Genomic DNA, 23,239 nt, shown 5'->3' with positions numbered 1-23,239 from the left:
ATAAATAGGGAACAAATACCATATTCCCACTTAAAGTTCCAGCAACTGGTCAGCTGGAAGCTCTGGCACATTAATATATGTGGCTTATAAACTGAAGCTCCTGTGCACCAAATGCTATGGTATCTTTTACTGAGGAAAAAAAGACAAATATGTTACCTTGAAACTAATCAGCAGAGACTTGTTCTGTTCATGAGTTTGTTTATTAAAAAGGTAGTATAAAACACAACCCCCTTAAGAAACAAATCAAACAAAGGGTATTCTCAGATGCTGTCACAAGTCTAGACATTATTCAAATAGCACTTTGCTTTGTAATGTTCCTTTTTTAAAGGATAAATGAAAATGATTAATTTATTGAAAGAAAATCACCTGTCAGAAAAAATTCTGAGTTTAGTTACTGAAAAGTTTAATCTAACAATATACTTTTCATATTACAGAATGAGCAAAAAACCAGCTTGCTGCAAAAGATTTCATAATTCTATAAATATTTTACAGAACTTTCAGAGTATTCTGACAGTAAGATGTCAAACTATAATGAGCACTACAATACACACAAGTCAAATCAACACAAATACACAACTCACAGAATTAATTTACCATACTGCAGTATGTTTTCTCAAACGCAGAAATAAAAATAAGAATTTTAAAATCCAATTAAAATCCATAGGAATACATGGGGTTTTTTCATATTTGGTTTGGTTTAGTTTCAAGAATTCCAGGTATGAATATTGATGAAAGACAAGTTTGGGTTTCTATGAAGTATCCAACACCTTCAATTTTCTTAAGTGAATGAAGATAATTATTTTTAACTGTTAATAGGTTAACCTTAACTGAATAATGTGTAGGATGTGTTTTAGCTAAAATGCACTGCATTTAACATATTAAAGATTTTAAGTGAATTGCAATCCTTATACAAAACCTAAGCTGTACAAGGGACTGAAATTCAATTAAAAAAATACTAAAAGCCAGCAGGAGAAACAGATAAACATTTTGATGCAAAATGAAACTAATTCTCTATTTACACCAGTATACAAACACTTGAGAACTTGCAAAAAAAGAGATAACCTTCTAAAAAGCCTTTTATTTTGAGGCTTTTTGTCTCCAGGTGTCTACATTGGCCATGCTCCTCCAGCCACGTCATGTCTGGTGAATACCTGTAACTCCATAAAAACTCCTTCCTGCAAACCACTGAACAGTATTTGATTTTAAAGCAAACTACCAATTGATCCTGAAGCTCAGCAATTATTTTGGATGGCTCAGAAAGTGATTCTGCAAAATTATGGTGAAGGATTAGTTAATACTCTGTCATATTGTATTTAAGTGGCTTTACATCCATATTATTACACTGAAAACTAGTAGAAACATCTATTCCTCTAGTTCAAAACTGAGCAAAAATAATTATCTACAAATTGTTTCAGTCTGCTGTTAGTTATTGTTTCTATCATATACAGAGGAAAGGAGACAGATTCTCTTAAAATGAACCTCTCACCAAAAGCACAGGGATGGAGGAACATGCAGTATACACTGGAATGGGACCTAAAAATAACCTTAGAAACTGAGCAAAATGGTTGTTGTTTCACTTCTAATAAGCAAGGAAAGTAAACAGAAAACACTTTTAATTAAAGAAAAAATAAAGTGAGAATTCCTTTAGGATTTTAATTTCTTACAAATTTATGTATGATGCTGACTATTAAGAAAAACATGTAAGTTTAAAAAGGAACTCCGCTTGTTCAGATTTGTTAAAATTTCTGATTAAACATTACTGCTCTATACTTTAAGAACTTCATACTCAGAGTTCAAAATAGCAATTTTAACTTCTGTGAAAATTCTTTTGTTCAGACTGATTTATACAAATTTCATAAATTCAAAATAACTTCATAAATAATTTCAAAAAGGAAAATATCTAAAGAATTTGGTTTTAATGAAAATCTGCTGAAAAGAGTCACAGCTGCATTAACCTCTCCCTGGACTACTAAATGCCTCAATAACTTAATGAATAGTTTATAAAAATATATTTTTACATTTTACTGGGGAAAATGGAGGTAGACAAAAGGAAAACACAAGTTTAAGTATAATTCCACACTTGAGAACAACATATTTGCATGGAAAAAGAGCTTTTATTACTTAAGAATCCTAGTTAATAGGAAAGCCAGTAAAGCATTTGGTCTCAGTCTTTGTTGGTGCTCTACTTTAGTGTGAGGTCTAAAGGAGAAGATGAAAGGACTAAGCACACATTGAACTTCTGCACCAAGCCAGTCAAATTTGCACATCAATTGGAGAGAGGAACATACAGCACTTCCTTATTTTTCAACATCTTATTTCAAATACTAAAATTATCCTTGTTCTTCATATCTGATACCATGATAAGAATTCATAGAACTTTACAATTACACATATTTTCACAAGTTTCCTTGTATCAGCTGTAATTCCACTGTAAAACAAGTGATTTAACCATGCAGTGTTACACAACTGGACTCCCTTAAAAAAAAGGCAAACAAAACACAAGAGAAAGAGATCTGAAGCCTGGAGTCCAGAAGCTGGAAGAAAAAAGGAGCACTGAAAGCAATACTCACCACACTAAACTACACTCCTCATATGCAAACACTTCCAGCTCTCAAAGGTCTGTGGTGCTTCTTACCAATAAAAATAACTAAGGCAGAACCAACACAACCCAGGAATGTGTCTGAATACACCACTATGTGCAGCTACTAACCAGGCAGTGTTCCAGATTCCCTGAATTCTTCAAACACCTGCTTTACTGAAACACACAATCCACACACTTGGAAAGATGAGAAAAATTACTTTTTTTAGCTGGCAAGAGCTACATCTCTTCTTTATAATGAATTCAAAATGGGAAATTTGTCATATCAGCATATGATGAGCCCCCAGACTTTTAACCCATAAATTCAATTATGACAGCTATTTTTGTCACAAAAGAAGTAACTTATAACCACAATGGCAGTGTTAACTTAGATGCTCTTGTTTGCATAGCCACCCACACATACTGACTATATATTAAAAAAACCCCAACAAAATAAACTTAGACAACCATCTAGAATTCAGGAAAAAAATCTGTATGTAATCTATGAGCACAAGGTTTGAAAATAACATTTTCAGAGTATTCTGATTACCTCATGATGGAAACACAGCATCTATAGTTTCTTGTAATCCAATATGAATTTAAAAATCCTCCTTGCAAATATGTACTGGTGATCATCCCTATAAACAGCATGCTATGAATTTTGAATTGTTTAGTGCCTAAATCATGTTCTTCTATCCGTACTTATCAAAACAGTGGAATTCTAAATTAAGAATGACTATGCCCAAAACAGTTCCCCCCAGTTATTTTTGAAAGTCTGCCACTTACTAAAATATCTTAAGTTAGAAGATATTCTAAGTCCTTGCTTTTGGAAATATTTTGAAGTGGAGTACCACTTGCTTTTTCCATATAAGAGCATTATTTGAAAGCATATTTTAAAGTATTCTTACTTTTGCACAATAAACTGCAGTTTGAGCTGCCAAAGCTTAAATTTTATGAAAGATGCGAAGAGCATACAGAGCTAAATGAAAATGTTGAGGAGAACTCACATTGAACATGCTAATGTAGTTTACAAAAAACCCTTACACTAATATAAAAGCAAGAACTAATAAAGCCACCAAAAAATTAAAAGCCTATTTTGATACCTACTACATACAGACCATGAAGAGTGTAAAAACAATGTTATTATGTCCCAGAATGTGTGTGTTCATGCACTTCTAGTCTCCTTGAGATAATTCCAGCCTCTAACATCAGCAGAAGATCTGAACAGGGGAAGGAAAACTTCATTTGTTGAATGCTCTGATTCAGTAACTTCTCTTCACTCAATTTGCCTTAGGGTTGCTGTGGCAACACTGTCTGCCACTTTCTTTAAGCTTATGACCCGAGACTACTCCTCTGCCACCTAATACATAGCAACACATCCAATGCATTCACCCTATCTGGATCATGGCACATGTTCCATAAAATTATCCAACATACCAGGACACAAGTTATTGAAATACTGAGTTCCAAGGGAACTTAACAGAAAAATTAACAGTGCAATCCACAAATCTTGTGAAAGCTTTGTATTACATAAGTTACATATAGTTACATAAACTTAAAGGCTGGAACATATTTCACACTCACATCATGAAACACTGACAAGCACAGTTAGAACAAAAGAAGCCTGATGAGTTTTACTGCGCTCTTGAAAACTTGAGTTACTTCACCTGAACAGCCAATTAATACAAAATTTTAGAACCCCATTAAATGAAAACTTCAAAGCATACAGTTGATGACATTCTAATACACCTATATTCATATGAATATTGCCTGAAGTCACCCTGAAGAAAGGGATACACTCAAACATCACCCTAAAAATCATGCTTTCATAAAGCATTAAAGATGTTATGTATCAGCTTCTCCATCACTGCCTGCAAGGCTGCTGTCTGTGGATGGAGCTCCATCTTCATTAATACCCCCACCATTATTCTCCCTTTTATGAGTTTCATCATTTGCATCCTCCTTAGGTGTGTCATTAACCTCTGGAGGCTGTTTCCCTTCAGGCAGTGTAACACTACTTGATGCAGAATGTGAATCAGATGTAGTTTGCTGCTCCTTTGCATCAGGATCCCCTAAAAATGACTCCCACACCTTGAGCCTTTCTTCCCTTTCTCTTGCAGTCTCCTCCACCTGTTAAAGAAGTGTTTATACACATAATTAGAGTCACACTTGTTAAAATGAGTATTTACACAGATGAAAATAAACAAATACTTATATTACAGAAATATCTCCATGCTGACGGTGAACTAATGATCTGTATATCCAGTGGCTAATCCTCTAAGATGACATTTTCAGTACTCAAACAGGTCCTCTAATTTTTTGCTAAGTTGAATAATTGAGAATGATTTTTGGAGAGACTCTACAGCTTTTGCAGAAAAGCAAGATAATGCAGGCAGGGGAAGGGTATGGGGACAGGAATGCCAAGGACTCCTAGAATTCAAGGAGGTTTACTGTTTGGAAGACATATTGGATAAAATGGAACCACAAAAAGCTACCTGATAATCCGTTACACCATCCCATGTTTCCGCACTGAGCTGACGGCCACCAAACCACCTTCCATTTAGAGTCAGCTTGCACAAATCAGCTTCTGTTGCTTCTTTAAATGACACAGAAGCAACACCATCAGGGTGCCTCTGTAAGGACAGGAAACTTGCATTTAATAATATTCTAACTAATGCATTCATTCCAATACCCTTTATATTGTCTTATAAAATCCAACAGAATATAGCTCCATTCTGATCGCACATAATCATGTTTGAAAAGTCCAGTTTTCAAGTTACCATACGTTGTTCTACTGGCACACACAACACAATTTTTGAACACAAAACAAAAGTTATTTCAGCTAGCTTAGCTACAAATAATGTGTCCATACACTTTCAAACTTGTAACATATATCCAAGCTCCTAGGAAGAGCTAGCTGCCTTTACATAGGCTGAAATACACAGGTGCTTAGACATTAAGTTCTAAAAGTTTTAAAGTACTAAAAGATTAAGTCAAGTTTCCATGAAGTAAACACACGCAAATGAATGCTCCACTCATATTTACAGCAGCCTAAACATTTTGCATCTTTGCACATTACATCAATTCTGCCAATGCAACATATAAAAATACCTACATCAAATATGAGAACCTTCTTTACTTGACCAAACTTTTCACACTCTGTCCGCAGATCTTCTCTTATCTCATTTAGCACTAGAGGGTCCTCCTACAAATCAATTACACAGCTTTAATTAAACACAAGCATTCACTTCCCTCAGCTCTATTTTAGATCCATCACAGTGGTACACCTGTTGATCTGTTAAAAGTCCATAAATTAAGTGCTATTATGCTACATTTTCAAAGCTACTTAGGAGTTGGCAGACAGCTCTCATTTGCATTTAATAAATACTACTTGTAAATAAAGCTATTCTGCGCTCATTTCTCCATTCTAACTATTACTGTTGTTTACTCCTCTTTCCATCCCAGAAAAGAGTATTGTCAGATATACAGGTTTTTCAGACAGTGAAAAATCCCGACTTGAAAAGTACATTCTTATCAACATTTTCTCCTTGCTTTTGGAGAGAGATGAATGAATTTAAAGCAGATGTTTGGCACAGGAGAACATCCTTCCCAAACAGCAATTTAACTTTGCTTAATTTTGTTTTCATCCACTTAGAATTTTGCTACAATTTGTATGGCAGAAAGTTGAGACATGTTAACTTCTAACAGCACAATTTACAGAAGCAAACTGCATCTTCCTACCTCAAAGTCCTTGGGGTGAAACATATTCCTGATAATAATGATGCGTTCATGCCGCATTCGAGTTGCCCCATCTTTCTTCTCCGGCCTCCAATCCAGCTGTCTAATGAAATGAAGCAACAGTAAGAAGATATTGTTGCGGCTCTCTTCAGTTTCTACAAGTATTTGTTGAAAAAAAAAATCATTAATTCTGCATTTCTTGCGCTATATCAACATATATTTTGATGAAAAGAGTTAAGTTATTCTTCTAAAAAATACAGTAATTACCCAGGTTTACTACTGCTACAAAGGCTTTGAGGTTGTAAGGTACTTAAAGGCTCATAGAAGGAATACAAATAATTTTTGAAAGTATTTTTTAAAACACTGAGAAAATATTTATGAAGTATTAATTCCTTCCTAATATCAACTCAGATAAAGGAACCAGCTGTTTTCAAGTGCAATTAAAATGTCGGTATTTTACCATTTTTTTATAACTTATTCTGGAAAAAAGGAGATCCACTATTCCCCAAGGTAAAATCTAACTGCTTTTATTTAAAAGAACATGTAAGAACACATCAACTCTTACACTGGTATTACCAGAAGATGTATTTTGTTCCCCAGTACAGAGCCACTAACACAAACTAGTCACATAACCCAGCGCATCTGTTCTAGGACTTTGCCTTCTCACAGCAAATCTTACTTGTAGAAATGCCTACTTCATATCCTATTACAAAAACCCCCACACATTTACTTACACTTTTAAATCTCAAGATCATACACTGGGGTGGGGAAATCTTAAGTTTCTTCTTGTACCTGCTACTTTAGCTGAAGGAAACTTGGATTCCCAATGAGAGTAGTTATACCAGTAAATTCAACTCAAAAGGAACACAGTCCTTTTATTCACACAAATTGCTGCCAAATGCAAATTCATAATTTTCATACACCTGCCTTCACACTGGAGACTTCTTACAGCAAGAATCATCAGTGTATTTTTGGGGCAGATATATTTCTGGCTTTAACTGATGAGCTATGAAGCAGCCTTGCTCCCCTTAACTATTTCTGCATTACTATTTACAATGCTTAGTGACTGTCACTTTCACTGAAATACCAAAAATATTCAAACTTTTTTCTTCTTTAATCTGCATCTTCTTGGTTCCAAAAGGCAGAAGAACAATTTTTAAGAGACAAAATGAATCAAGGTACAACTCAAAACCCAGTATATTTTATAACAGAGAGAGACATCTAGGGAAACTTACAGAGATAATTTAGTATTTCCTCCTAACAGCAGGCATTTCTTGCCCTTTGCAACTACTACAGTATGGCACTAAATATATGTGAGCAGCCAGAGTGTTATGACCTTCCAACAGTAAGCCCAGATATTGTGGCAGGACTTGCCACTCTCATCCACTGAAGAGGAAGAGAGTCTTACTTCCTCAGAGTTGTAGTATTTTCTTCTACATCTGAAGGCATCATTGCTCCCTGTGTATTAATTTAATGCGTGAATCACCAAGAAATTCATCTTATAAACACTTAATTTAGGAGTTAGCCCCCTTCAAACGTGCAATAGTTAAGCTATTTCATTGTCAGACAAGACTTTAACCTTTGCAAAACTTAGCACTGTATTTGAAAGAAAGCATCGCTTTACTAATAGCACTTAGAAGTCTAGCAATATTTTACTGAAATAAAAAATACAAACTTCTGCTGCTGTGACAACTTCTTCTTGTAGTCTTTACATTTCTTCTTCTTTTTGCTTGCATCATACTCCCCCTTCAGTTGGAACTTTGCAACTTCCACATGCAATTTATAGCCTCGGATTTCTGCTTCATCCAGAAGCCTCAAAGCAAGTTGAACTGATTCTCTCTATTTGAAGAGAAAGCACAGTACAAACTTTAAAGCACATGGCAAAATCAAACTGTATTCCAAAAAGTTGTCATTAAGTATCCTGTACTAAGAATCAAGTCCCTGTCACTGAAAACCATTATGCTGTCTTCTGACACACAGCTGGCACTGTTTTCTTGATCAAAACCCAGTATTTCTTCACTCCTGTTATAACTGATTAATACTTCAAAAAACAACTGCATATTTCATTCCAATACATCATAGACATGAATCTTCAATATCTAAGCAAGCAGATGAACTTAAAAGCAAGAATAAAAAGGCTTCAGGGAATTGATTTCCTATAAAACTTGTATCACTTTTCCAAGAACAGCAGATGTTGAGACTCTTAAGTAATTTTTAATGTTTTCCTAAAAGTCCTTAAGAGTGAAGACAACATTTATGCTTGTGCACTCCACGGTCCTAACTACTACAATTGCAAAAATAGTACAGACTACAAGCCATTTGATTTAGTACTGCCTTGTACTTCTTGCAGAACTAAAGCCAGCTGCAGTTGCAATCACCAGCTTTCCAAATTATTCACAAGTGCAGCACATAAGGAAATAGTACTGCGGCCTAAACTTTTAAGGCTTAATAAAGAATGAAAGCACAGTTCTGAACCAAGCCAGTTCTCAATTAAAAGTTGTAAATACAGGAACTACAGTATGTTTCTTCCTGGCTCATTATTTCTCTATTTTTGGTTACACAGTGGCATATTTTCAAAGTAAAAGGTGAAAATCCTCCCATTTCAGTCCATCATCTCTGGCACCCAAGACAGGAGCATGTAGAGACATGTTCAGCAGGTACTATGGCCATTTCCAGGCTGAGGATGAGGTTGGGTAAGAGGAAACAAATGAGCTTAATGGGCATTTCTGTGTAAATCTTTAAACCAGACACCTATATTCTAAACTGTGCTTTAGATTATCAAGAGTCTTCTGAATGTGATTCTGATATAATGGCCATATGTGCCTTCAGCGTGATGGACAACTTCATTTCAGAGCACCCTGACCTTCAGATAACAACAGAGGCCATCTCCTTTAAGATTTCCTTCCTTATCTTTGTACAGTTTGATCTTGTGTTCTTCTGTCTGAGGATCTCGCATGATGATACCACATTTTGACATGACTTGTACAAATTCGTCTTTCGTAATGTCTGGAGGTAAACCTGCAAAATAAATTCAAACAGAAGGCTTAAGGATGGTCTATTTTTACAAAAGCCTCATTAGAACAAATCTTCCTGTAGCATTTATTTAAACTAAAGATATCAAAAAGGACAATTATTTACATACACTGGAAGAAACCACTGCCCTTTGGCCTTACCTTCTAAGCATTACTTCATACTAGTATTCTGCAAATCCTTGTACTTTATAATAGGTGTAATGCACAGAAAAATCTGTGCTCCCTAACATGTACACCTAGAGATTTCTTGTCAGACATCATCCACATGGCAGCGGACACAAGACCTCTGCAAATGTAACTCTCCTAGCCAAGCTTCAAGTCCCACTGCACTTCTAGGTATCAAGAGACAAAAAAGACCGCATAAGAACCCAACCTATAAACAGACAACTGTTTTCTTCACTCACAAACTCAATAAAAAGAGTAGCTGATAATGTATTAAGATTTTAAGAACTGAACTCTGAATTGAGGATAAGAAAAAACCAGAACAGATGAGAAAATTATGTGGATGTCCCATGCTAGTTTGGCCGGCATTAAGATTTTTGAATCTTTTTGAAAATGATTGTGAAGATGCAAGTATGTGCACTCCTGTGACTGCTCACAACCACCAAGTGTACCTAAGTATATGCATCTAAAGAAATCCCCCCACCATCCAAAAGAACTAGAAAAACACTGTAATAAGTAAGTGCACAGATAATTTCATTTGAGCTTTCACGTTACTTTCTCATTCTCTTCCCAACATTTTTTACTGTTTACTCCTTCTTACCTTATAATTATTTATTAGAGCAAATAAAAACTATAGATTAAGTGATGCATATAGTTGATCCACTGTCTCATCATAAACTTGTCATAATCCTTTCCCTTAAAAGCCTGCACAAACTGTTTTTCCTACAGAAGAATAAATTAGTCACTTGGCCGACACAGCTCAGAGAATACCCCATTTAACAGATAAAAGCATGGAATCTGTCCATTCTACTTCTTTCCCATATCTGCAATTTAAAGGTCACAAAGACATTACTCAGTCATAAACATAACATTAAGCAGCTTGCAGTGACAGATTGAATAGATAATATTAGAGACATATATGATTCTCTTTTACAATCTTTAGCTCAAAGTATATAAATAAACACTCTTACCTGTCACATAAACATTTGTGTTCCTATCTTCTTCAACGTGAAACCACCCTAAATACAAGAATCTAATTCAGTCATGCTAATGCATTAAACACAGGAGCATAAACATTTATATTCCAACAGATTTATGAGAATTTTTGCTTGCTCACAGAGAAGTTCTGAACATGTCCTCTTTTTTCTTTTCATATACAGATTCCGGAGAATACTTATGAAGCACCTCACAATTTTAGAACCATTCTGCAAATTACCAGCACAACCTTATCTTTGCTGTACCAGGTAACAACAATTAACTGCCAGTTCTTCATCAATACAATACAGGTCACAGCCTACGCAGAGGGAAGTGCTTTGTCACTTACCTGGCTCTAGCTTCCTTTTTTCCAATTTTTGTTTTGGATCTGTTTGTTTTTGTCTTGTCTCATTGGCTGATGGTTGTGTTCCTGATTTCTTAGAACTTACTGGTTGCTTACTTTCAGTGGCTGTACCAGAAGCAGATGAAGTATCTGTCTCATCTGCATGGAAACCATAGTTGGCATGATAAGTTGCCAGGAAATCTTCTGTTATCTGAAAAGAAATTAGGAAAATTAATATAAAATTTCAAAGAAGGTTCAATACAGGTTTGTATTTTAAAGTTAGTTAGGTGATGGTCATTTTCTGATCTGGCAACATAGAAAATAACAATATTTTAAAACGATCTTTGCAAAGCCATACACACAACAAGAACAATCAGTTCAGGCATTACCTGAACTAGACGAAAACACAAATTCCATGCATATGCATATGTAGTTTTTACACAAACACTTCACAGGTTCTGCCATTTTTCAAACGAAGCTTTCTGCTTTCCATGTGAGCTCGATCTGCCTGAAGGACAGAAACCAAGTGCTCCTGGCCGTGGTTAAGTGTTAAAGTGATACTGATAGTAAGCCAACAATTTATCCACATATGATGATGAATGACTGACATTTGTAGGCATCTACCTTTACATGGAATAATTTCCAGAGATGTCATGTATTTGTGTTGACAGGCAGTAAATATTACACTTAACTAGAGATGTTAACATGTTGCTTCCAAGGCAACAGGCTTTACATTATATCCTACAAACAGATAGAGTGACTATATTTGGATAAAATATAAGACTCGCCAATGCCTATGCTTTAGGGACCAAAACAAAAGAAAAAAACCGCAAATTATACACAGTATTTCCAGCCACTGGCAATCTCAGGCAAAGAGATACATCATAGCTGCTTTTGTTAGCATCTCCACATTATGAAGTAATTCTGAAATATTTTTTCTCAAAACCGAGCCTTAACCTTTGAAAAATCTTATCTGACTCTGACCTTTGCTGCACTTGCTTCATTTGTATTCAAAAGGAAACAAAACTATGCGCCACTAAGCTATTATAAGAGAGCAATTTCAAGTGTCAGTGATGAAAATGTAATCTCTTATCTTCCATAGTAATTTGAAGCTTGATGTTTGAGCTCTAAAATTTCATTATGACAAATCAGAAATGCAAAATTGACAGTAACAGGCTTGTCAGGAATAATGCAAGATGCCACGGAGTCCCATAACTTTAAAGGTGAACACAAAATAACTCTTAGGCTAAGCAAGATTTGCCACACACCTCAATGAAGAATGTACATGTCTGCTCTTACAGGTATGATGTAACACAGCATCAAGACAAAGTACAACCACATTTAGTGAAAAAAGGAAGACACTGCTCTAATCAGGTACATTATCTTTGACATTAGCTATCTTAGGGAATCCTTAGTGCCACAGTTGATGAGATCCAGAGAATTAAGAAGCTTCTGTACTTGCTGGTGAACAGCATTATTAACCTTCAGAGAACCTATTAGTAAATTAGTGATTAAACCTGCAAAAGCATTATTTTTCAGCTTCTGGGGGAACTGCACTCAGTGTAAACCTCCATTTACTTTTAGCAAATTATCTACCACAGACTATAAAATTTTGTCACTCCGTAACAAAGATGTTTTTTGCATAAAACACTACCATCCTACCATATGGCCACTCCCACTACTTCACCTTAAAATGTCTTTTTACAAGCAGTTTATACACGTATAAAGGCTTTCATTGGAACTCCTGTCATACCTAGAAACAAGTAGTCACAGAACCACTTACTGGGAACTTCAATCCAGTTCTGGCGGAGCACATCACAGAGATCAGTCCTACCTACACGCGCACGCAGTCACACAGTTTAGGGTGATTAAGGTTATAGAAAAAGAAACACAATACTACAGAACATGTGAGCATGTAATTAACTGCTGGTGCCACTGAAATGGAAAGGAATAGAATAACCAAACGAACCAAGCACAGATGCCCTGTGCTTGCAGATGACAGCCAACGTCTGTATTTTCACAGCAAGTGATGCAAGCAGCAGATGAATTTCACATGTTATTTTGTGCTGTGTCCGTGAAGCACTAAAAAAGTTGGCATTCATCTATACAGTACCATTGAAATTAAAATAATTAAATAATAAACAAGGTTGCAATTGCTTCTATTAAATAATTTACTGTCTCCAAATTTTTCTAGGGAATGCTGGCAGGTAATATCATTCACTTTTTGCACTGCTTTGAAATTTGCCTTAGTGGAAGTTCAGCAGACACTGTATTCCCAAAGCAGAGCAGCAGTGCAATCCCAGTCTATGGATAAAAATTACTTCGACCAGTCAGAGTATCTTTTGTCAAGAAACAGATTAAAAATTTCATTACTGCCCAAGGAGAAAGAAGTACAGCTTCTGGTTACAACAGTCTCCTCAGTTTATCTAGATAAAAAATTCTGTTAGTAATCCTCAGAAAAACTCCATGGCATCCAGCTGGGTAAAGAATCTTTGTGCAGCACTGTGGGTCATGGATAGGTCACCAACTTCTATTATACATCATATTCACTAATGAACTTTTCTGCTCCTATTTAACCTATCCAACCCTTAATGCTATCTCCTCTCCAAGACGGAACAGACAAAAAAAGCACTTAGGAAGCACAAATGCTACTGGGAAGAGACACATTCCAAAAGAGGCAAGAAGAAGGGGAAGAAATGGGAGCAAAACAAGAAGAAGCCTCTTACAAATTACTGTCGTTACTGGATATAGCATCCCACAGGAACCCAGAAATACTCATTTCTCCATTGCTCCACTTTCTGAGTCTGGATTTTTCACATTTTTACCCCTCCATAAGCCATCTGCTCCACAGACACCTTCCTAGGTTTACACGCATTCAAACTTGGCACTACAGGTTTTACTCTCACTCAGATTCTCTAGATTGCAATGAATTCACAGTCACAAACTAGAATTGGCACATTACATCCATCAAGTAGATGCCATAAAACGTCTTAATATTAAATTAAGTAATTGCTCTCAGTCATTGCTATATAAGGAAACTACAATTTCACTCGCAAATCAGTAGATTGGCTCAACATATTAAATCTATGTCCCCTCGCCCCTTGAGGAGCCATGTTATTACAGCAAGACCATATTTCATAGTTAAAACATTTAACAAAATTTTAAAAAACTAAAACCTGTAATGTATTTCCATGCGGTGGAATACCACTAAGACAAATACACTTATTTTTCAAATGTACTTCTAAAGCTGGAGGAGATGGAAAAACACATCTCTAACTTGACATAATTCTCAGATAACAATAAAAGAGACATAGTACTACTCTGTTTCCATCTAGACTTCATAACATACTAATTAATTTCTACACTGCCCACAAAGAGATCACCACAGCTACTGTGGTGAGACTACAGTGGTGAGTAGTAGTGAGTACAGAGAGAGACCTAAGCACATCCCAGGCACCTCTGATCAACATGCACAAATATAACCGTGACTTCATCCCAGGCCCGAACAATTCTACAGATTCTCCACCTAGGCAAATAGCCAACACGCAGCTCCTCACGACAGCGCAGCCAGTCAAAGACGGAAACGACACCGTGGTTTTGCCTTTAAAAAGGTATGTTTTGGTGCTGCTGAGACTCGCAGCAGACACGACGTGGGTGAATGCAGACGCCTGCGTACTGACGAGATCCGGCATCAACCGCTCCTTCTTCTCCCCCTTCCTCGGGGCTCCCCCGTACCTACCTTGGGGAACCAGGCCTTCTTCTCCAAGTCCCACTCGTAGGCAGCCCCGTCCGCCGGGTCCACGTAGGTAAAGGGGTCGGACTCGCCCTCGCCTTCGCCCTCGGCTGGCTTGGCCTCGTACTGCTGCTGGAGCTGCAGCTGCCGGTAGAATTCCTCGTTTCCATCCTCGCCGCTCATGCTGCCGCGTTCACTGGGCCTCGGACACCAGCGCTCCTGCCGCCGCTGTCTGAGGCAGGCAGGCCCGCTCCGCCCCTCTCGGTGGCGGGAGCGCGCGCCGACAACCCCGCACCTCGCGCGGCCGCCGCGACCGCTCCGGGCCCTGACGCGCGCGCGCACAAAACCGGAAATACCCCACCCGCCGCCATACCTTCCGCCTGCCCCGCCTCTTTACCCCGAGCTGTAGCCAATGAAACGAGCGGTGTTGGGTCATGCGGAGAGCGGCAGAGCCAATGGGAAGCGGAGGGAGAAGTCCTTCCTGGGGAGGGCGGACGCAGGGGGCGGGGCCTGGGCGGGCCTCTGGTGTCAGTGCGTCCGTCGGGGGACGGGGGCCGTTGCCACAGCGGCCCTGCCCCTTTTTCTCTTACCTTGGTTTTTTCCCTTCCCTTCACCCTCAGGCTGCAGCTGTGTTTCACCATACACCGGCAGGGGGTCTGCGTGGGGGCAGCTGCCTCTGGCGCACCAGACTGCTTTGGGCGAGAAGCTGTACCTTGATCGGTTTTGCATGGAGTCTACTGCAGCTTTACTTACATGAGAAATAAAAGTTTAGAGCACAGAAAGTCCTCCCTGCTGCATCTGTTTCCCTATTACGCCTACGACAACACTGGACAGTGAAGCGGCTTGCTGCCAGTGGTGCTGTGCAAGGCTGGCTGCCGTTCGGCGCTGGAAGTGTGCGCATGTCCTACTAGAGGCAAAGGTAGAGCCAATAATAGAAAAATTAGATTGAAATGGCAGTGGATTTTGCGGTGGATTAACTACTGATATTGAAACTGTTGCTAATGTGCGCGTGAAATGTCTACATTTCATTCACAAAACAAACTAAAAAAACCCAGTGTGTCTTAGAAACTGTATTTACTTTCTCAGTATGACTCCATATGGACAGAACCTTTGAGGGAGTCAGCCTTCAAGTACTTTGTGCCTTTTGTCCTACCTATTCTTATGCTGCGGACATAACTAGTGAACCCCTAATTATTCATCCCTTTTATTTGCTAGATAATACTCAGTTCTTATGTAAATAGATGGTATTTCCATATGCTTTTATAGAATTACACTTGTATTACTTAGGGATGAAAGAATCTGGTTTTGGAACACTGAGAAAAGATTGCAAAAGAAGCAACCCTTTTCCCCTAAATCCAGTTATAGTAATGTGGAGACCTTTTATGCATAATGATATTGTGGGGAGTAGATGCGATAAATAATACCAGATTGGTTAGATAAAAATATATGTCGACCCATATATCACTCAAATACATCAGGCCATGAAGATTTGAATGTACAGAATTATCAATGCATAAAGTACATAGAATAATTAAATTGTGGGTTGAAATATTGCCAGTCTTTAAACAGAACATGTGCAGAATATAGCAAAAACATCAGTTTTGTAACAAGATATATTCACAGTAGAAAGACAATCCAGTTAGAGGAGAAGTTACTCAAGCAAAAAGTAGCTGCATGCAAATGAAGAGAAACGGTGAATTAGGAAACTGGGTTTTAAGGGTTAGCCAAAGATTTTGCTGTGGGAAATTTGGTCTCTGACAGAGACAAACTGTGAAGTCCAGAAACATGTAGATCTGTTTCCCAAAGGCATTACTAAGCTAAAATAAAGGCTGTAAGCAACGGTATTGTTGGTGGATATTTCCTTGGTTTAGAATTTCCTGTAGTAAGATCCAGGAAGATAAATGTACGTTCATACGTGTGTAGGCTTATCTACTTATTTCAGTCTCACCCTGCAGCTCCATGAAGGAAAGAGAGAAGAAGAAAACAGCAGTGCAACATGTTCGTATTTGTACATGGCTCTCTTCCAGGCAATGTGTTACATTGAGACAAGGAGAGTAAAATAAGGTCTCTGGAGTCTGCTTTGCAATAAATTGTATTTCTGTACTATTGGATTTCCATTTATTTCAGTGATCCTATCCTGGTTTGCAATTGGTACAATAAAAGGAGGAATCCATTTGAAAAGTAGTGCATGTAGCCTTGCAGCTTGTAACATGAGGACCATAGTAAAACAAGGCCATGTCTGATGGGATTAAACTGGTCTGTCAGTAACTGGTTTATGATGATGACTGAGGTTGTATTGCAATGCCCCTGGGATTTACAGTTTGGCTTTATTTTTCTGATTAGAGCAGGCAAGAGAGAGAGTCTATAAATACATTTTCTCATCTTATAATCGACTTAGTTAATGATGCATGAGTGGATCGGTCTCCAGCCATATGTTGCTAAGGGGCTCTGTGCAGTTGAAGGAGGGCTGTACCTTCAAGGGTTAGCTAAAATTGAAGGTTGTGTGACTGACAGAATTATTTTAGCTCATATGTTGCAACTTCTGTTCTATATTTTAACACACAGATTCTTTCTTGGAAAAGAAGTCCCTTCATTTAAACAATGGAAAATCTATTGTGTTTTCTGTCACCAGCTTCCACAGAACAAAATTTTGGTTCAGGGAACATAAAATTCATAAAAATAAGTGTCACTCAAATATTTTGTAACATGGGGTAGGAAGACTTGCCTCCTGTACTTCCTGATGGGAAGGCAGTCCCTGCCAGCAGTGCTGCTGTGCATGGACAGGCTGTCCTGATTTGCCTCTGCAAGACCAGTCATAAAATCAGTGGATTTGAGATCAGAAGGCCTATGGCATTAAGACAGCCTATCTTAATGTTAAAAAGGGATACAACTTGAAGAATAGAAAATTAGCATAGCAGAAAAAATCCAGCTCTCCCAGTGTGCTTGAAGATGTGTAAGCCACTTAGATACAACCACATACACTACAGCAGGAGTGGATCTGTGCAGGTAAAGGGTCAGTCTGCCTCTCCATACTGTACATTTTTCACTTCAAACTCACTCTAGTCTGGTTTGATGGATTGGACACACAGTTCCATCTTAGGGAAATCCAGGTTGTGCACTCAAGACCACTTTGGGATATAAAGTAAGGCAGAAGGGGATATTTGAGCACTTCAGAAGTGCACTGTAAATCCCAAATAGAACCCTTGATACAGATCCACCCCAATTTATTGATATTAATTCACTGTAACAATAAAAAACTCTGCACTATCAAGATGTTTTACCCATATATCACAAGGAATTTTACAAGTGTGGTTAAAGGTGATTATAACGTTCTCAGAGAAATTACCACCTGCTCGTTCCCTTGACTTCTTAGGAACATCCATCTCACTACAAAGGAGTCAGCTCTTACCCAGAATTTCTGTGTCACTGACAGAGCAACAGCTACTGTGGATCTGGCCCATATTGCTTTTTCTTTTTTACTTTACAGTGCTACAAATCTTAACCTTCTTTCATTTTAGCATTCTTTCTTGTGTGTTTACTCATTTTTAACATTCAGGACAAGAAAACAAATAAATAAATAAAAAATGTGCCTGGTTGATCATGTTATGACCAAGTGGCTTTGCTTGCTTGCTGCAGATGCAAGCAGTTGTCAGAGGGAGCTCACAGTCATGGCTCAAAAAGCAAGTCACCAAGAACAAAACTATCCTTACAGCCAATTCTTGCACCAACTCTGCTAAGTCCCTTCCTGCCCAGTACAAGAATTCCAGCTAGGAATCTGTGTTCATTCCTGGAAACATGAGTTTTGAGCTTATGCTGGAAAGCTCAGCTGTTGCAGCTTCTTCCCCCACACAATTTGATTTCTTTATTCTATATTTTGAAAGATGAGGAACTCCTGATGAACACACTTTCACAGATAGGGCAAGCCATGGCACCTCTTTCCAGGATACCAGTAGCAGGGACTTGATAGCAATGACTCAGTTTCTGTCCTTCTTCTTCCCACATGGACTAAACACTTTCCTCTTCTTTCGTGATGCTATAATCTGTTAGCAGTGTAACACTGATTTCTGAGCCACGCATGCTGCCTGTGACTGACAGGGCTCTGGTAGGAGAACTGCTCTGGGGAGCAGTGGGAGGCTTTGCACAGAATGCTGCCTTGCAGCATGAGACTTGCTTTTTAAAATGTTGCCGGAAACTTTTGCTCAGCCAATAAAGAGCAAAAGGGTTGACACAGGAATTGCTGAAGGCCAAGGCACGGGAAAAAATAGTTGCTATCAGATGAAAGGTGGAAGCATTGACAGAAGTGTGGTATGTGAAAGAGCGGTACAGGTAGAGAATGTGGTTGGGCAACCAGCAGAAGGCAAACAGAGCCACAAGCACCAGCACTGTCTTTGCAACTCTCTTGCGGGATTCAATCTACAAGAAAGAAATGCATAGCTGGTAGTAATAGCAATTAGTGAAATATTTTTGTTGTTGGTGCTGATTTGCAAAGCAGTGTAAAAGTCTAAATGCTTGAATAACCAAAGAAGCAAAAAGTAAAAATAAAATGAACAAATAAAACCCCAAACCAGAAGACCTAAACCAGAAAATAAATCTATTTCATATTTTTTAACAAAGCATTCCCAGTCAAGAGCACTTTTCCATTATACATCATATGACACTCTCATCTAGACTAGGACTTAAAAATACGGTAATTAATGTGTCAGCTCGCATGGATGAGGTCCCAGTGTTTAAAATTCAATGTTTTAACTCTTGAGTTTACAGGGTCACGATAAAACACAGACCCGTCTCTCTTTAGGAAAGAGTGGACACTCACAAATGATGAGTCATGAGCATATGCCTAAGTGCACAGATGAGTTTGGATTCAAATTTGGTACAGGCTAAGTTTGTGGAGCTTTTTACTCCATTATGAGGTAAACTTCTGTACTTAAGAATTAGTATTTAATCAACACAATAGACTTTAGAAAATTGGAGAGTTTAGTGCTTGATCAGAGCTTACCTGCTTACGGGCATGAGAGTGTTCTTCTGCTGGCATGTTGGATGTACTTTTATATAAAGTTCTGGCGATAAGAAAGTAGTAGACAGAAATGACAGCTAAGGGCACAATATAGAACACTAAGAAGCAAACCAGGGAGTGAGCTTCCTGCAGGATCTTCTCAGATACAGGATAGGGGGCACACGCCTCAAAAGTTATATTTTTCTCAGGATTGCTGAAAGAATACAAATCTGAAAAAACAGCCTCTGGGATAGCAAATATCATGGAGACAATCCAAACACAGCCCGCTTTACAGCAGGTCTTCAGGAGCGCATCTGAAGTCTGCAGTTCCAAGGGTTTAACAATGGCTCTGTACCTAGAATGACCAACATTGCTGTCAGAATAAACACAGAAATAATGTGAGCACATACTGCAAAATTCTTAAGGCTAAAGCCATTACTGTTCTCACTAAACAAAGGGTGCTGGAATTCTCTTGGAAATGAAAGCAGACACCAGCTCTTTGGAATTAAAATCAAAATGTAAAAATTATTTTCAGGCATGTATTTTAATGGATTGACAGGCAGGAGTTGCCATTAAAACCTTCCTATGTAAAGATGACTTCTAAAGTTTGGATTGGAATCACTAAGGGCAATCATCACTCCTAATTTTATGACACTGCCTTGAAAGATATATGAGGGAATTTGTATGCAACATTGATGAAGGTAGGAAACAGGTTAACTATTTTATAAATAGATGAAACCATGCATGTTTGCCCCTCCATTCTTCTGTCTTCCTGAGACCCCTGCTAAGTGCAGTGATCTGACTCAAAATAATACTCCAGGATTCATTCTTATTTATAAAGCAGGAGAGGGCACTGCTTTTGATTCATGCCTGTGATTCTGCAGCATATGGACTGAGTCAGACATACAAGAAGAATCTGGATTAATCTATAGATGTGTGATAATCTGTGTGGAACTGGGACATAGACCAATTTCCATGAAGGCAGATGAAGCACAAGAAACAATATACCCTGCTCCTAAAGGACCAGGGAGTCTTGATAATGCAGAAAAAGCAACCCCTCCAGGGGAGCACAAGGCTGGCATGAAAAGAAAGGCAGTGAAAAAGGACCCAGAGGATAAGAAAGCTTAGTTGTATCATTTTGCACAAGCTGAGGATCTGGTCTTTTTCTCCTCTAGGCAAATTTAAATAGAAAGCTGGAAGCTGGCTTGCTATTTATCAGATAAATACCATTTTTATTCACTTTGAGCTCTTCTAGCATATTGGAACACAACAGTCTGGCATTAAGCCCATGACTGATCTGAGCTTGCTCTGTAAAAAGTTTATGATGTAGTTACTCTGTGAGAATGTAGTGCAGAGTATTTATATAACAGCTACCATGAAGAATTAAACACAGAAACAAGTGTCTAAACCATACAATCAGAGGAGAGTTGGGGTTGGAAGGGATCTTTAAAGGTCATCTAGTCATGGTCAATTCTGAATTGACATCCTACAGGACCAAGACCTTGGAACTACAATAGATAGTTCAACATAAACATTAGTTTATTTTCAGCAGTAGTTAAAAAACCCTAAAATAAACCCAAAACAAAACAACAACAAAAAAGCAAAATGTTAGGTAGTATTAGGAAAAAATGGAGAACAAAAGAGACAATTGTGCAATTACCTGTATCCCTGATTCATGCAACTTTTTATTATCGTGTGTTGCTCTGCACACCTTAACTAGAAGAAACACAACCTAAGGATGGATTACGACATGAATAGCCTGGGGACATGAAGAGAGATCACTGTCTCCCAACACAAGTGCCAGCACCATCAAATGAAGCCATGTGCAGTGCAGAAATAAAAGGAGTTACTTTGTACAGGCAGTGAAAGCCATTGCTAAGCAAGTTCAAGAAAAAGCTGAACAAGTATCCAAAAGAGAAATTCTTTGAGGTTATAATAAATAGACAGAAACAACATCTGTTCAGTGTCATCTGAAGGTATAGGGTTTAAAATGTAGTTCAATAGAGGTTTTTTAATCTTCCTACATGTCTTTTCTTGTCCTTATCCTACCACTGCTGGAGGCTAATATTGGTCTACATGGATCCTTGATTTGACCCTATGCAGCCATTCCTGTGCTGGCTGATTATTTTGGAGTACAGTAACTGTACCACTGGTAAAATTCTGGACACATGTACAATTTGCTATTACATACAATCCACGATCACTGGCAGACAAGAGGACCTTTTTTCTCTCTCAATACTAAATTTCATTTTTTGTTTTTCTACTCCTCAATGCTTCTGCTGATTGGACTGAAATCTCCTCTTAGTTTTGTTCATTCAAGAAAGAAGTACGCAGAAAACAGATTCAGCACTTACTGACAGCAGTCAGAACACTGATCCCTCCTAGTAATGCTGTCATTACAACCTGAGTTTAATTTCATGACCCCTGGGCTAAAATATTTCTGTAAAAGACAGAAGAACTACAAGAGAAAAAGAATTATAAATATATACACTTCTCAAGGTGAAAATTACATTAGCCATCAAATCACGAGAATCATTCCTTTGTCCCCCAGTCTGTTCTGTGTTTTCGTTTGGCTTTTTATACCATGTCAGTCTTTTATGTTCTAGGATTTTAAAGCATCCCTGAGTACATAGGTTAAAGAATTTTCACTCATAATCAGTTTTGTTTTTCATCTTCCTTGACTACTTCACTGTACCACTAGATAGCACCAATATACTGTCTTTTCCCAACTTAAGCCACTTCCTTTTTCTGCACAATTGAGAAAAACCTTTGTACCATACCTCAAACTAATAAAAGGTCAGAAGAGTTAAAGACTTTTCCTCACCTCACTGCCTTAAAAAGAAGTGCTACAATTTTACTATCACACATTTTAAAATTACACGGGGGGCTGGTATGTTGGGATTTTTAATCTATTGCAATGTGCTGTTTAAGACTGTGCAAAATTATGATATCTGCTATTTTATTAATTTCTAATTTCAAACCTGCAGTGTCTCCTGGCAAATCAGTTGCACAGACTCACCTGTCAGCACTGAGAACAGTCAGGGTAAACACTGATACTCCAACTGATGTTAACTGGATAAAAGACAGCAGCTTGCACCCAATTCTTCCGAAGAGCCAGGTATCCACAATGTAACGTGTTGCATCTATAGGCACACACGTGAGTAAAAGCAGCAGGTCTCCGAATGCCAGGCTGGTGATGAAGACGTTGGGAACCGTCTGCATTGATTTAATCTTGAAAAAAACTTTGATGAGTATTGCATTTCCAAGGAGACCCACTGAAATGATCACAGCATATGTAACATAAATTGTGCACAATATTTCTAATCCTGGAAAGGAGTCTTCGGTCCATTTTTCATTCCTGCTTTCATTTTCAGAGCTTGATTCCACAGATGCACACAAAGTCTGATTAGCTGATTGCAAGTATAATTGAGACATTTCTTTAACTGTCTCTTCTCCCCAGGCTGGACTTCAATTGATAAAAAAAATGTTTAATATTTAGCTTGCAGCATGTCAGCAGGGTCAATGGAAAGGTAGAAGCTTGTGTCTGAAAAACAGATTCCTGTTGCACATTAAATACTTTCACTCCCTTCTGTATCTCAAAACATGCCTAGGAGAAATGCACATAGGTCTTGTTCTGAACTGGATAGGAGGAGAATTTTTTTATTGGCTTTTCAGCTAGTGGAAA

At 38.0% G+C, this 23,239-nt stretch overlaps 2 protein-coding genes across 3 annotated transcripts; both read right to left on the bottom strand.

The window, feature by feature from the left end:
• Window positions 1-189: 189 nt before the first annotated feature.
• HTATSF1 (HIV-1 Tat specific factor 1) lies at window positions 190-14,899 on the bottom strand. Of its 2 annotated transcripts, XM_058032964.1 has the most exons (9): window positions 14,568-14,899; window positions 10,835-11,039; window positions 10,482-10,529; window positions 9,180-9,334; window positions 7,992-8,155; window positions 6,320-6,419; window positions 5,694-5,783; window positions 5,074-5,211; window positions 190-4,708 (listed from the first exon to the last, which is right to left on the bottom strand). In XM_058032964.1, exons 1-9 carry the CDS (start codon window positions 14,742-14,744, stop codon window positions 4,424-4,426), a joined length of 1,362 nt encoding a protein of 453 aa, XP_057888947.1. In that variant the 5' UTR covers window positions 14,745-14,899; the 3' UTR covers window positions 190-4,423. The 2 variants fall into 2 exon arrangements, with proteins under 2 accessions (XP_057888947.1, XP_057888946.1); XM_058032963.1 differs by lacking the exon at window positions 10,482-10,529 and having other exon boundaries at window positions 14,568-14,840.
• BRS3 (bombesin receptor subtype 3) lies at window positions 14,877-23,181 on the bottom strand. The gene is made up of 3 exons (XM_058032965.1): window positions 22,574-23,181; window positions 19,558-19,909; window positions 14,877-18,974 (listed from the first exon to the last, which is right to left on the bottom strand). Exons 1-3 carry the CDS (start codon window positions 22,987-22,989, stop codon window positions 18,567-18,569), a joined length of 1,176 nt encoding a protein of 391 aa, XP_057888948.1. The 5' UTR covers window positions 22,990-23,181; the 3' UTR covers window positions 14,877-18,566.
• Window positions 23,182-23,239: the final 58 nt, after the last annotated feature.

The sequence above is a fragment of the Melospiza georgiana genome, chromosome 12 (assembly GCF_028018845.1).
Source record: "Melospiza georgiana isolate bMelGeo1 chromosome 12, bMelGeo1.pri, whole genome shotgun sequence".
NCBI lineage: Eukaryota > Metazoa > Chordata > Aves > Passeriformes > Passerellidae > Melospiza > Melospiza georgiana.
Note: the sequence above shows the minus strand (reverse complement) of the source record. Positions and strands in the feature narration are given on the sequence as shown.

Excerpts from the sequence above, each read along its gene's own strand:
- HTATSF1 (XM_058032964.1), bottom strand. The coding sequence starts at position 14,744 with ATGAGCGGCGAGGATGGAAACGAGGAATTCTACCGGCAGCTGCAGCTC. Across the intron at positions 10,530-10,834 it reads AAAAAGGAAGCTAGAGCCAG|GGTGGTTTCACGTTGAAGAA; the intron begins GTAAGTGACAAA and ends TCTTGTATTTAG. Across the intron at positions 9,335-10,481 it reads CACAAATGTTTATGTGACAG|GTTTACCTCCAGACATTACG; the intron begins GTAAGAGTGTTT and ends TTTATTTTGCAG.
- BRS3 (XM_058032965.1), bottom strand. The coding sequence starts at position 22,989 with ATGTCTCAATTATACTTGCAATCAGCTAATCAGACTTTGTGTGCATCT. Across the intron at positions 19,910-22,573 it reads ACTGTTCTCAGTGCTGACAG|GTACAGAGCCATTGTTAAAC; the intron begins GTGAGTCTGTGC and ends TGGTCATTCTAG. Across the intron at positions 18,975-19,557 it reads ACTCTCATGCCCGTAAGCAG|ATTGAATCCCGCAAGAGAGT; the intron begins GTAAGCTCTGAT and ends TCTTTCTTGTAG.